Genomic DNA, 14124 nt, shown 5'->3' with positions numbered 1-14124 from the left:
CTCCTGCCTCAGCCTCCCAGGTAGCTGGGATTACAGGCACCCACCACTGCACCTGGCTAATTTTTGTATTTGTTTTGTTTTGTTGGGTTTTTTTTTGAGATAGAGTTTCACTCTCGTCACCCAGGCTGGAGTATGGTGTCATCTCGGCTCACTGCAACCTCCGCCTCCCGGGTGATTCTCCTGCCCTGGCCTCCCGAGTAGCTGGGATTACAGGCCCATGCCACCATGTCCGGCTAATTTTTTTGTATTTTTAGTAGAGACAGGGTTTCACTGTGGGCTGGGGTGGTCTTGAACTCCTGAACTCGTGATCCGCCTGCCTTAGCCTCCCAAAGTGCTGGGATTACAGGTATGAGCCACCACACCTGGCTGATCTTGTTCCTTTTTATGGCTGCATATTATTCCACAATGTATGATATGGTTACAGCTAGTTTCTGTATTTTTGGTAGAGATGGGGTTTTGCCATATTGGCCAGGCTGGTCTTGAACTCCTGACTTTAGGTGATCCACCTGCCTCAGCTTCCCAGAGTGCTGGGATTACAGGCATGAGCCACTGTGCCTGGCCCTATATAGTTTATTCTTACACTCTTAAGCTGGAGAAAAGTTACTTAAGAAATCATAAGGTAAAGAAAAGATACTTACTATCCATTAAGTGGAAGTGGATTATTATAAAGGACCCCTCTGTCTTCAAGCCAAGGAGAGAAAGGAGGAGCTTGGTCTCGCTGTCTCGGGTAGCAGAGGCTGAAGGAAATCCATATATAACTCCACTTGCGTAGTTCCAACCCATGTTTTTCAAGGGCTAGCTATGTACATACATTTAAAGAGTGGTATTAAACCACATCCTGTACCCCCACCCAGGCCCAGCTGTTCCCTCCTCCCACCCTGAAATCCCCCATGGGCCGAGCCTTGATTGCATCCTCACCCCCTGCCACCTGCTCTGCTGTCCTGATGACTTGAGTGAAGCTGGCCCTTCCCTCTGTTGGTTTCCTCAGCTGTGCTGTATCGCCTGTGCGTGTGACTCTGACTTCCGGAAGGAATCGTGCTGCGGTGCCCTTCTGTGGCTTGCTGCTTTTCTTGCTATTCGATGTTTGAAGTCCATCCAGCTGGAAGGATTTGCTCGTTTTTCCTCACCCTCATCTTTTGCAGATGGTCCTCGGGGCACGGCCAGTTTGGGGCCGTCGGGCACGACAGTGCTCTGAGTGCTGGTGGGCATCTGCCAGAGCCAGCCCAGGCCCAGGTGGAAAGGGTGTGTACCTGGGACCCAGGTGGGCAGGTGACATCTGCAGAGTCTGGTTGTTGCTCTGTGAGGTTCAAACAAGGTGTGGCAAGAAGCCAGGCCCTGAGCGACAAGTGTGAGCAGATGGGAGCCGGGCATGGGTATGGTGGGCAGTGGGCGAGCAAGCGAATGTGCCTGGTGCCACCAAACAACACTGGGCTGGGGCATGCCGGCAAGCAGGGTTTGTGGTCCTGAATCAGGGAGGGCACCTCAGGTGAGCGGAGCAGAGGCAGCGGGCCCTGGGCAGGGTAGGAGAGGCTGGTGCTGAATGCCTGGGGCCCTGGCGTCACACATGGAGTGGGAAGGCCTTCAGGGTCCAAATTCCATCTCTGCCCTTTCGTGGCTTTGTGGCCTTGGGCTATTTTTTTAAGTCTGGGTTTCTGCGTTTTCATGTATGAAAAGTGGTGAGTCGGCCAGGCACAGTGGCTCACGCTCGTACTCCCAGCACTTTGGGAGGCCAAGGTGGGAGGATCCCTTGAGCCCAGGAGTTCGAGACCAGCACAGGCAACATGGTGAAACTCCATCTCTACAAAATAAAAAACTAAAAAATTGGCCAGGCGTGGTGGCTCAAGCCTGTAATCCCAGCACTTTGGGAGGCCAAGACGGGTGGATCACGAGGTCAGGAGATCAAGACCATCCTGGCTAACACGGTGAAACCCCGTCTCTACTAAAAAAAAAAAAAATACAAAAAACTAGCTGGGTGAGGTGGTGGGCGCCTGTAGTCCCAGCTACTCGGGAGGCTGAGGCAGGAGAATGACGTAAACCCAGGAGGCAAAGCTTGCAGTGAGCTGAAATCCGGCCACTGCACTCCAGCCTGGGCGACAGAGTGAGACTCCGTCTCAAAAAAAAAAAAAAAAACTAAAAAATTAGCCGAGCTTGGTGGTGTGCGTCTGTAGTCCCAGCTACTTGGAAAGCCGAGGTGGGAGGATCCCTTGAGCCTAAGAGGTCAAGGTTGAAGTGAGCCAATATTGCGCCACTGCACTCCAGCTGGGGCCACAGTGAGACCCTATCTCAACAAAAGTGGCGAATGAATTTTCCCTTGCTGGGGTCACTGGGCATGTGAGGATAAAGTATATAACATCCGTAACCTGTCACGTCGGTGTTCCTGAGACACTGGGAAGCATTATCAGCAAATAGCGAAGTTGCTTCACGCGTCACCTGAGTGGGCTTGTGTATGTCCACGTATTTGGAGGTATGAGGCCCAGATCGCGATTTAACTGCAGGCTGTGAGTAGCGGAGTGGGGTTTGCAGGTGACAGCAGCATGATCTGGCGTTAGGTGCAACTTGTGGGTGAGGGAAGGGGCCATTCAGAGACTGGGGAGGAAGTAGTGAGTTCATTGTTTGAGGGTGAAACAAGAGGATACGTTTTCGACCACTGTCAGTACGCTGGCCACGGCCACACGTGACTCTGTACATAAGTGAGTAGTTTAAAATTCAGTTCCTTGGTCATATTTCAAGTGCTCCATAGTCACATGTGGCCGGTGGTTGGCTAGAGGCCTGGGCAGGGACTTCCTCACCCAGGAGTAGACGTCTGGAAGCCAGCCACTGCTGGGCTGCGTCCTCCCTGGGGCTTCGCAGGAGGGAGTAACCTTGTGTGCCTTGGATCCTCGCAGGTGGAGCTGGAGGTCACGCTGCCGGGAGAAGGCAAGGATCGCATCTTCAAGGTGTCCATCAAGTGGGTGTCCTGTGTGAGCTTGCAGGCGTTACACGATGCACTTTCAGGGCGGCTGCCCAGCGTCCCTTTTGAGACGATCCAGGCCCTGGACGTGGTCATGAGGCACTTGCCGTCCATGAGGTGAGGGCGCCACATGGGACCAAGGGTGGGGGAAATCCGCTGCGGCTCCGAGGGTCCCCTGCAGGGTGAAATCTGTCCGAGGAACGGCTCATTCTCGGAACCAGGGTGGGAATGGTCACGTAGGTTTTCTGTGATGAAGATAACACAAATGGTGCTAAGGTGGAAACAGTGTTAATATAAACATAAGTCACCAGCATTCTCGGCCTGGCCCGAAAGTGTGGCCTCCCTGTTTGTGCGCACATTGGTGCCTTCGTGTTCCGCGCAGCCCTCTGCCCCCAGCACTTTTCTGCTCCTCTCTGGCCCTTGCACTTGGGACTCGTGATAGGAAAGTCATGCTGTTCCCAGTTTCGTGCTGCACGCGTGTCCGCAGCTCTGGGGACCGTCACCGCTGCTTTTTGTGATTGTTGGGGACGTCTTTATTCTCAGGATTACTCTTTTACCACAAATTGCCACGCTTGCGATTGCTGGGAGAGGATGTAGGGACAGTGTGAGGGCTCACAGTCGGCCCGGTTGCTGGGCAGAGGGTTGCGCTAATTTCCTGAGTCCCCCGCTGTTGGAGGAGCAAGGCCAGCTCAGCACGTCAGCCCTCAGTTTCCCGCCCCGGAACACCTGCCCTCACACTGGTGCCTGGGAACAATTTGAGTTTTCAAGTTTCGTCTCTTTCGAACCAAAGCCTACACCGAAACAAAGCCCCACACTCACACACCCCAGGACTGACCAAAGCTTTAAGAGTCCAGGAGAGCGTTGGGGCTTCCCTCATGGAAGAGAAGGTGCTTCGAGGTCATGTGTAAGATTTTTAGGGGACCATGGTGTTCTCAGTCTTCAGGCATGGGAGGAGGTGACCAAATACAGGACAGGCTGTCGCTCCCAGCAGGAACGCACCTTCCCCCACGTGTAATCTGTCTCTGCTTTGAACTATCGGTAGAGGAAGGCCGTAGGTATGTGGAGAAACAGTCTAGAAGGATGGTTGCCAAAATGGCATCTACTTTTTCATATGGAGTTGCAGAAATGACTGTGATTCTTTTCTGAATTCCTTTGGATTACTTCCATTCACTTTATAATCAGGGCGGAAACTGCCGTTTTCATTTTGGGATAAGAAAAGCAGCCGAGGCAGGATTATTAGCGCGTCTCAGGTGGAGAGTGAAGGGGCCATGGGGGTGGTTGGGTCAGTGCAGCCCACAGGTAGGGAGTGCCGAGGCCCACCGCATGTCTTCCCTTCAGCATCATTAGTGACGGCGCCTCCCGGGCCACCAGACCCCTCGGTGCCCGTGCAGCAGGCGAGGCTGCTGTGCTGGAGAATGTGTCTGCTTCAGTCGAGTGGCTCCAGTCCGGCCAGCACAGCATCCCTCCCAGGCCCGGAAGAGGTTGTGAAGCCCTCATGCTGGCCCTTCCACCTCCTGCGGGGGAGCCCACAGCAGGCAGCTCGGGGCCTCGGAGCCTGCCTGGGGAGCCCGCGGCTAAAGGACCTGGCAGATGCTGGGTCATGTGTGGACAGCCACACGGCCAGAAGCGGCACATCTCCCCACAGCTGAGGCTGGGCCTGGCTGCGGCTGGCACCTGGCAGGTGCCCACTTCCACCTGTGCTTGGGGACACCGGCCCGGTGAAGTGAAGAGTAGACAGTGAGGACAGTAAGGCGAGACGAAGCCAGGACAGGGAGCCTGGACCAGAAACACACCAGGTGCTGGGGGTTTGTGCTCCACCTGTGCGGTGCGTTTAAACATCTTTCACCATTCCCCAGTGAGGCCACAGGTCCCCCAGCCTGCTGCCGTTACAGCGTCCCGCACAGCAGGCCATGTACACAGGCTGGAGTGCCGCGAAGTAAACATGGATTTAAAAGGAGGGGAAACGGAGCTCTGATGAGGGTGTGGTGGGCACAGACAAAGCCCACCCAGAGGCCACTGTTCCTTCTGGAAGACGCATCTGACAGGTGGTGGGGTGGGGTCTCTTGGTTCCAGGTACACCCCCGTGGGCCGCTCCTTCTTCACTGCGTCTGAGGGCTGCTCCAACCCTCTTGGCGGGGGCCGAGAAGTGTGGTTTGGCTTCCATCAGTCTGTCCGGCCTTCTCTCTGGAAAATGATGCTGAACATTGATGGTAAGCAGTGCCCTGGGATCTTCACTGCAGGGCAGGGCTGGGCATGGGCTGGGGGTCAGGACCCCGGTGGCGGGGTGGCTTGTGGCCAGCTCCACACATGGCCTCTGTCAGAGCCGGCGCTGCTGCGTGACACCTGGCTGGTCTCACCTGCAGTGCTGGGTGGGTTAGGGCAGTGGCTCTCAGGCCAGTGTGGAGCCGCCAGGAGGTCGCGCCCTCAGAGGCTGTGGTCAGGGGCTGAGGCGGGCCTGAGGATCCCGCTGTTCCGTGCAGGACATCTGCTGCCCTCTCTGTGAAAAAGACGAGCGTGAAGTCCAGCGAAAAGGATCGGTCTTCTCATTTGGGAGTTTATTATTATGAAAAGCTCTAGAAAGGAATGAGAATTCGATCTTGCTCAGTTATACATTTATTGAAAAAGAATTACATAAAAGGGAATGGTGAATTTCAGAAATATCTCCACCAGAAGGTCCCCAGAAAATCCTACCACACTGGCTTCTTTCTCAGAGGGTGTCGCCCTGACCAGAGGGAGGGTCAGCAGCTCGGGCCTGGGCTTGTCACTGCTGGCCTGCCTGTCTCTAGGCCCAAGGCTGGCCTTGGTAGGGAGTGAGAAACCCGGCCGGGTGTCCCCACCATGGCTGGCCTGGCCTGTGAGGCCCCTCCAGGACTATGGGCCTGTCCAGCAGCCCCGCAGTCATGCTTAGGCCTTTGCCTCTGTCTTTTCTCGCCTACAGTGTCGGCAACAGCATTTTACAAGGCACAGCCAGTAATCGAGTTTGTTTGTGAAGTTTTGGATTTTAAAAGTATTGAAGAACAACAAAAACCTCTGACAGATTCCCAAAGGGTAAAGTTTACCAAAGAAATTAAAGGTAATGAACTGTCCGAGCACACCTGGCTAAGGGCTGGGAGGCCCCTTCCCGGTCTGCCTCCAGGACCGCATTTTGCGGTTGTGGTTCTTATGTGCGTTTAGGGAGATGGGGGTGGCGGAATTTAGCCATCAGATGAAGTAGCACGGAAATGAATTAGACCCATTTCCCCGAGCAGGAGTGGGCGTTTCCTAAATAAATACAACCCCGTGGGGTGGGGGTGAGGTTGAGTTTGGGGAGTCAGTCACGTCTGAGTCATGATATCAGGACTAGAAGCAGCAGCGCGGGTGTGATCAGCGTTTCGTAACGCTGGAACCTAGGATGCATTTTCTTTTGTTTTCATTTAACTTTACACAGCCCGGCAGGCATCTGTAGCCGGTCAGCCTGCTTTCTACTCCCAGAAACTCAGACTGGGGGGTCTGGGACTTGTCTGGGGTCCTTCTACCCATCAGCAACAGAGTGGGTGCCTGCCCCTGGCTCCACAAACCCTGCCTACTGAACCCGTCCTTTTGGAAGGCCATTTGCAGGGCCATCCGCAGTACCCCGTGTTACCACAATGACCCACGGGGGGCACAGAATAGCATGAGGGTGGACACCCGATGCTTTAAGCTGAGCCTCCCCCCCACCATGGGGTATTCTTGTAGGTGAGATGGACCCAGCTGGGGTGGCCTGGGGGTGACCTGTGGGTCAGCCTCCCTAGGGGAGCCCTGCAGCCCTCTGGAGCCCCCTTAACTTGAGTCCGCAGCCACATTCCTATGAAAACTGATTCTCGGGAAGTGGCGCTTGCACTCAGGTCGGGACAGCCCAGACGCTGATGCCTGTGTTCCGTGTCCCCAGGTCTAAAGGTGGAGATAACGCACTGTGGGCAGATGAAGAGGAAGTACCGCGTCTGCAATGTGACCCGGCGGCCCGCCAGTCACCAAACGTAACACGCCCTTCCTTTCAGACAGACTCTCTTGGCTGGGGCCCCCAAGGTCACCCCGATGGGCACACTCTGGAGCCACGATTCTATGCCTATTCTCCGGAAAGGACCATTTCGTGCTGTTTTTCAATCCTAAAATTGTCCCTTACATGGCTCAGTAGATTCCAAACTTCACCTAAGTTTGTGAGGCGTCTCCTGCCGTCACCGTGCAGAGGCCCTGGCTGCCAAACCGGCCTGGCCTGCTTTCCTCGTCCTGTCCTGGGGGCTTCAGGCCTTCTGGGCACTGGGAACGCGCGGCATGTAAACGGCTTCCAGGGTCGCCACGGTCTGCTGGAAGACGCACAGACCTTTCTGGACGCCTCCATTCGTCCTGACTCCTGTACACACACTGTGACATTGTGGGTAATTTATGAGTAATGACGCCTGTAGGTATTTTTTTGTTTCCCAACTCCAGAAACAAAATGAGAATTTAGGGGCTCAGGAACATTCCAGATAACCCAAAGCACGTGACGTGGTTTTCACTCCCAGAAGTGCTCTGAATGTTTGCTCCTCACACGTCACCCTAAAAAGAAAAACCAAATGAAAAGCAGCGTGAGGGAAGGGACCCCGGGATGACCTCGGCCTGAACAGCCCTTTTGCTCCTCAGATTCCCGCTGCAGCAGGAGAGCGGGCAGACGGTGGAGTGCACGGTGGCCCAGTACTTCAAGGACAGGCACAAGTTGGTTCTGCGCTACCCCCACCTCCCATGTTTACAAGTCGGACAGGAGCAGAAACACACCTACCTTCCCCTGGAGGCAAGTCACCCTCTCCCTGTGGTCTCTGGGGGCTTGGGAGGGCAGCGTTCCGGGCTGGAGCATGCAGCTTCCAGAAACTGCCGAGGCCCCAGTCAGGTACAAATGGCACTGCTGCTGCTGCTGCAGGAACTCGGGTGGGTTAATGGGCTTTGTTGCACCTCGGTTTTGCCTTCAGTAAAATGGGGTCCGCAGCTCTCTTGTGGGATTGGCGTGAGCCTTGACTGAGATTGTGTGTAACGCGCCCAGCGGGCCCCGCAGCCGGAGGCAGGTGTTCTGTCACTGCACGCTTGCGTCATTCACTCTCCTCTAACATCACGACTCTTTGAAAAAAATCCTTGCCTTGGGAAAGGGTCAAATTCCGACCCTGAGCCGTGTGCTGTAACTCTTCCCTTGGTGTTTAGATTCTGGCACTTTGCTGTCGTTCAGTAGGGCTGGGCAGCTCCAGTGCCTTGTCCCATAGGTAGACGTCTTTCACACCTGCAGCCGCTTTCATGCCCGCAGCCACCGAAGACTGGAGAAAGCCCAGAAGTGCTGGTGTCAGGACACAGCCCCGCTGACCTGGTGGGCTGGGCACAGAGGCCGTGGGATCTGTGTGTTCGCGCGACGTGGGGTTTACTTAGCAGGGATTTCTGTTGTGAAGTGGAAGGCCGTGGAGCAGCCCCCACAGCAGACACCTGCATGGCGCTTCATAGCCCAGGGATGAAAAAGAGACAGTCCCAAGCAGAGACAGGCCACCAGCCCCTGAGTCCCCTGCCCGCTCCCCTGGTCACACCAGTGCGGCACTGATGACCTGTCTCTATGTCCTCTTCGCAGGTCTGTAACATAGTGGCAGGACAAAGATGTATTAAAAAATTAACGGACAATCAGACCTCAACCATGATCAGAGCGACTGCTAGGTCGGCACCCGATCGGCAAGAAGAGATCAGCAAATTGGTGAGCGTCAGTCCCGGGCAGGGCCGCCCTGTGGAGTCCAGTCCGGTTGCCCTGGCACAGAAACCTCTGATGCTTGGAACGGATGCAGCTGCTGGAGAGATGGGAGGCCCCCACCCACTCCGTGCGTTTTCTTCTTCCCCTTTGCCAGATGCGAAGCGCAAGTTTCAACACAGATCCATACGTCCGTGAATTTGGAATCATGGTCAAAGATGAGATGACGGACGTGACTGGGCGGGTGCTGCAGCCGCCCTCCATCCTCTACGGGGGCAGGGTACGTGCGGGGCAGCGGGGACCGTGTGGCTGCGGGGCATGTCTGTGCCCCGCAAACCCTCTCAGGTTCTGAGCCATTGGCCGCAGTGTAGACTGTGTTCCATGCAGGAGAATCCTTTCTACCCCGGGCTGAGCCTGTAAAAGGCGTGAGACTTCATAAAGGAATGACTTTCCTTGGGCCTTTTTAAAGTTTTTCAGAATTACCCTTAATGTTTTCAGAAGATAATTTTTATTATCCCATGAAAGTTTAGAGAGTGCCATTCTTTGCGTGACGGATGCTCACCGAGGGTCAAATTATTTCCCAGAAGCCTGTACTGCTTTTGTATTCTTTAACTTTTGCTATGAGGGTGTTTGGTAACAGTTTTTTGTCCTTGCTAATTAAATTCTAGTTTTGTTTGTTTTGAGGCAGGGACTTGCTCTGTCACCCGAGCTAGAAGGCAGTGGCATGACCATAGGTCCCTGCAGCCTCTAACTCCCAGGCTCAAACAAATCTCTCTCCTCAGCCTCCCAAGGAGCTGGGAATACAGGCGTGAGCCACTGTGGCCAGCCCTTAACTTCTCCTTTTCATCAGTGTGGAACCAAAGGTGTCCTGAGCACTGAGCCCTCCGACGTCTCCTCTCATTTCCTCCTGGGCAGACCCTCGGGTGCAAGCACACCACGTCTGGTGGGAGGGTCCAGAGGTGACCACGCTGGGAGGGACACCAGGGCTCTGCAGGGCCTTAGTGTCAGAGGTTACTGACTTTCTTAAGCACCTGGCATCTGTGTAAGGGTCTGCCTAACCTTTTACACCCTAGTTTCTACCTAACAGAATTTTACCCTCATCCTCAGGACCTGGAACGAGGTTTTGGTTTGTTTTTTGTTTGTTTTTTCCTGTCTTATTTCAAAATATAGGTTCTGGGCTGGGCGCAGTGAGTGGTTGGCATCTGTAATCCCAGCACTTTGGGAGGCTGAGGCGGGTGGATCACTTGAGATCAGGAGTTTGAGACCAGAAACCCTGTCTCTACTAAAAATACAAAAATTAGCCTGGAGTGGTGGTGCGTGCCTGTAATCCCGGCTACTCAGGAGGATGAGGCAGGAGAATCACTTGAACCCAGGAGGTGGAGGTTGCAGTGAGCTGAGATCACACTGCTGCGCTCCAGCCTGGGTGACAGAGCAAGACTTGTCTCAAAACATAAAAAATACTTTAAACAAAAAAGTTCTGTTTTTTAAATTTTTCAGAATTCAGAAGATTTAAAAGAATGAGAGGAAAAAAGTCTCTTTTTTTCCCAGTTCTCGGTTGTCCTCTCAGGAAGCAATTGGTGTTCTTTCTCCTTTGTAAAATCACCCAGGGATGATTCACCCCTTTTTGTGAAAATAATAGCAGTACCTGTATTTCTGTGCCTCGCTGTTTTCTAGCTAAATATTTCCGTAGAGCTCACTGAGAGGCTGCTGGCCGTTCTGTGTTGCTGTGCGTGCGTGTCTTGTCCTCTGGCGCTGTTGCGTGGGACCCCATCATGTAGGGGTCTGTGTCCCTGGTGGTGGGCACAGCCATTCCTTGTCTCTCTGAAAGGAGTCTGAGCGAGGCCCTTCAGCCCTCCCTGGCTTGCTTGTCCCCCCAGGCCCCAGGTGCTGTATAAACACAGCCCAAGCCCAGGAGGAAGAGCGCATAATTCCGCTTCATGAGTTGGGGAGGAGACCCCAGGGAGAGCAGAGGAGTGCCTGCCCCCGTGGGGGGACGGGGCTTTTGAACCCAGCGCCGCTTCACAGCCCTGCTGGCTTCTTGGAAGCCCTCTTAGCAAGGGCAAGGGCAGTGGTTGTCTGAAAAACAGAAGCACTTGTGTAAGCCAACCTTGCAAAAATCTCAGAGTGTAGGGATTAAGAGAGCTTGTAGACTGGGTGCCACGGCTCATGCTTGTAATCCCAGCACTTTGGGAGGCCAAGGCAGGAAGATCACCTGAGATTAGGAGTTCGAGACCAGCCTCTGGTCAACATGGTGAAACCCTGTCTGTACTAAAAAGTACAAAAACTAGCCAGGCGCCTATAATCCCAGCCAACTCTGGAGACTGAGGCAGGAGAACTGCTTGAACCTGGGAGGCAGAGGTTGCGGTGAGCCGAGATTGTGCCACTGCATTCCACCCTAGGCAACAGAGTGAGACTGTCTCAAAAAAAAAAAAAAAGAAAGGCCGGGCGCGGTGGCTCACACTTGTAATCCCAGCACTTTGGGAGGCCAAGGTGGGCGGATCACCTGAGGTCAGGAGTTCAAGACCAGCCTGACAAGCATTGAGAAACCCCTTCTCTACTAAAAATACAAAATTAGCCGGGTGTGGTGGCACATGCCTGTAATCCCAACTACTCGGGAGGCTGAGTCAGGAGAATCGCTTGAACCCAGGAGGCGGAGGTTGCAGTGAGCCAAGATCGTGCCATTGCACTCCAGCCTGGGCAACAAGAGCAAAACTCCATCTCAAAAAAAAAGAAAAAACAACCTTGTAATTTGTTTGAGACAGAGTCTTTCTCTGTTGCCCTGGCTGCAGTGCAGTGACGTAGTAATAACTCACTGCAGACTTCACCTTCCAGGCTCAAGTGATCCTCCCACCTCAGCCTCTCGAATTGCTGGGACCACAGCCACACCACCACACCCAGCTAGGTTTTTAATGTTTTATAGAGACGAGGTCTCACTATGTTACCCAGGCTGGTCTTGAACTCCTGGGCTCAAGCAGTCCTCCCACCTCAGCACCACACCTGACTGAGCTTGTAATGCTGCTGTTAATACATGAATACCTTTTTCCAGATCTCTAAAACATTTTAATGTGAGGAAACATTCCTGTCCCCTGCCCTACCTACCCCCGGTCCATTGTTAGTGCAAAAAAACAAAATGTCCTTCAGAAAGCAGTGTGTACAGCAGGAGTTCTCGACCGGGCATGACTTTGCCCCCCAGGAGACATCTGGCAGTGTCTGGAGACATTTTTTATTGTCACAACTTGGGGGTGAGTGGGATAGTCTACAGGGCACAGGACAGCCCCGTGACAAAGAATCACTGAACTTCAGATGTCAGTTGTGCTGAGGTTGAGAAGTACCTGTATAGTAAGAGCCTGTGTGTGTGTGTGCGTGTGTGTGCATGTGAGTGCGTGTGTGTGTGTGTATGTGTACTTCCTGTCTGGAGCCCCAGGCTGTCTGTGAGACTCTTGCACACAGGGAGGCTGGTGGGAACAGGCGGAAGTTATAAAAATATAGGAAGCAAAGCGTTTATTTCTATCACGTGTCGGATTTCTACAGCAGGCATTTTGTACGAAATGTTTTCTACAGAAAAGATTTTGTACGAAAAATGTTTTCTGCTAAAAAAACAAAAATCTCTACAGAGTAAATGACAGCAACTCAGGCACAGCCGCATCCTTTAGTGATGCCCCCAGGCCTAGGAGTGCCTGTCCGTCCCACAAAGGACCCTTCCTGGCCCACCCTTCTCTTGAGAAGCACTTGAAGCCGGTTCAAACATTCCTTAGGTGACAGTGCTCAGGGCTGGTCCTTTTCTAGCTGAGAGCTGACAGCGTATTTGCACAGCTCGCCTTTCTCTTCTCAAGTGGAAGTAGCTCCCATTTCCGACACAGCTGCAGGCAGTGGCATGCTGAGTGGAAAAAGCTACGGGCTCAGTCCCAGCTCTGATCTCCCCTTCCCACGTCATTGATGATAGGGGAGCGGAAATGAGGGAAAGCTCAGTATAGAACAGGAGACCTTCCTGTGGCATGGCAAGGCACTTCTGTTTCTCCAGGCTACTCATGAGGTTGGATAGAGCTTTGGGCCTCCCTCCTCCTGGCTTAGCCCCCATCTGTCTGTTCATCACTTACCCATCCATCCATCCATCCATCCATCCATCCATCCATCCATCCATCCATCTATCCATCTATCCATCTATGCATCTCTCTCTCCATCCACCTACCTATCTTATCCACTCATCAACCATCCACCCACCCACTTTATCCACCTATTAATCATCCACCCGCCCATCTTATCCACCAGTCATCAACTGACCACCCACCTACCTTATCCACCCATCAACCATCCACCCACCCATCTTCCACCAGCCCGTCCATCTACCGTTCCTCCGGTTGTCTGCATCACTAGGCAGTTCAGAGACAGGAGACAACACAGCAGTTCTTTCCCTGAGAAGCCATTGTTGGTCAGGGGGACCAGCAGTGAGAGTAACAAAGTCTAAGGTTGAAGGACTAGGTTTTCTATGTTTTCTCACCCGGAACCTTTTGCCATTTGCAGAATAAAGCGATTGCGACGCCTGTCCAGGGCGTCTGGGACATGCGGAACAAGCAGTTCCACACGGGCATCGAGATCAAGGTGTGGGCCATCGCGTGCTTTGCCCCCCAGCGCCAGTGCACAGAAGTCCATCTGAAGTAAGCCCTCCACAGGCAGAAGCTCCGGCCTGGGGGTCCCGCCCAATGGGCAGCTCGAGTGACCACTTGCAGGACTGACTTTGGTTGGGGCGGGGGTGAGGGCACTGGCATGGGTTTTGGTGTCAGGTTCATCAGCCTTTCCCTGTCAAATACCATTGCCCGGGCCAGGACAAGACATGCTGCCCCGTCGGTGCCCCTCACTCCTGGGACCTACCCTCGCAGTGAGCATGGAGAAGTAGCGCAGACCATAGACGAAACCAAACAGGATCTGAAGGAGGTTTATAAGGAGGGGCAAAAGAGAGAATTGGATTCAAAGAACTCCAGTTATTTAAAAAAAAATAATTTAGCTCCATATTTGTGTAAATTAGAAGGAGAAAGTGAAGACAGAATCAGGAAGAGATGGGCACAGTGGCTTAGGCCTGTAATCCCCAGTACTTTGGGAGGCTGAGGCAGAAGGATCACTTGAGGTCAGGAGTTTGAGACCAGCCCATCTCTACAAAAAATACAAAAATTAGCCAAGCGTGATGGTGCCGCACCTATAATACTAGCTGCTCGGGCCGCTGAGGCTGGAGAATCGCTTGAACCCGGGAGGCGGATGTTGCAGTGAACCGAGATCACACCACTACACTCCAACCTGGGTGAAAAAGCAAGACTCCATCTCAAGAAAAAAAAATAGGCCGGGCGCGGTGGCTCAAGCCTGTAATCCCAGCACTTTGGGAGGCCGAGATGGGCGGATCACAAGGTCAGGAGATCGAGACCATCCTGGCTAACATGGTGAAACCCCGTCTCTACTAAAAAAATACAAAAAA

At 53.5% G+C, this 14124-nt stretch overlaps 1 protein-coding gene and 1 long non-coding RNA gene across 13 annotated transcripts in view; one reads left to right on the top strand and one right to left on the bottom strand.

Annotated features, from left to right (window-relative positions):
* The window catches only part of AGO2 (argonaute RISC catalytic component 2), a 107696-nt gene that overhangs the window by 74562 nt on the left and 19010 nt on the right, over positions 1 to 14124 (top strand). For 8 of the 12 annotated variants that reach the window (XR_013397446.1, XR_013397444.1, XR_013397445.1 and 5 more), the window contains 8 exons: positions 2886 to 3067; positions 5024 to 5160; positions 5889 to 6023; positions 6858 to 6945; positions 7589 to 7736; positions 8550 to 8669; positions 8818 to 8940; positions 13182 to 13315. Coding sequence is in view for 9 of the 12 variants with exons in the window: in XM_077944121.1 (XP_077800247.1) it covers positions 2886 to 3067; positions 5024 to 5160; positions 5889 to 6023; positions 6858 to 6945; positions 7589 to 7736; positions 8550 to 8669; positions 8818 to 8940; positions 13182 to 13315 (1067 nt within the window). In the remaining 3 variants the exon portion in view is untranslated. Of the gene's footprint in view, positions 1 to 2885; positions 3133 to 4995; positions 5161 to 5888; positions 6024 to 6857; positions 6946 to 7588; positions 7737 to 8549; positions 8676 to 8817; positions 8941 to 13181; positions 13316 to 14124 lie in introns of all 12 variants that reach the window. The other 4 variants (XM_077944120.1, XM_077944125.1, XM_077944124.1 and 1 more) reach the window with 4 other exon arrangements.
* LOC144330873 (uncharacterized) lies at positions 10607 to 13655 on the bottom strand. The gene is made up of 2 exons (XR_013397463.1): positions 11620 to 13655; positions 10607 to 11163 (listed from the first exon to the last, which is right to left on the bottom strand). It is a non-coding gene; the product is annotated as an uncharacterized LOC144330873 (long non-coding RNA).

Source organism: Macaca mulatta, chromosome 8 (assembly GCF_049350105.2).
Source record: "Macaca mulatta isolate MMU2019108-1 chromosome 8, T2T-MMU8v2.0, whole genome shotgun sequence".
Taxonomy (NCBI): Eukaryota; Metazoa; Chordata; class Mammalia; order Primates; family Cercopithecidae; genus Macaca; species Macaca mulatta.
The sequence above is the reverse complement of the archived record's forward strand: the minus strand, read 5'-3'. Positions and strand labels throughout refer to the sequence as shown.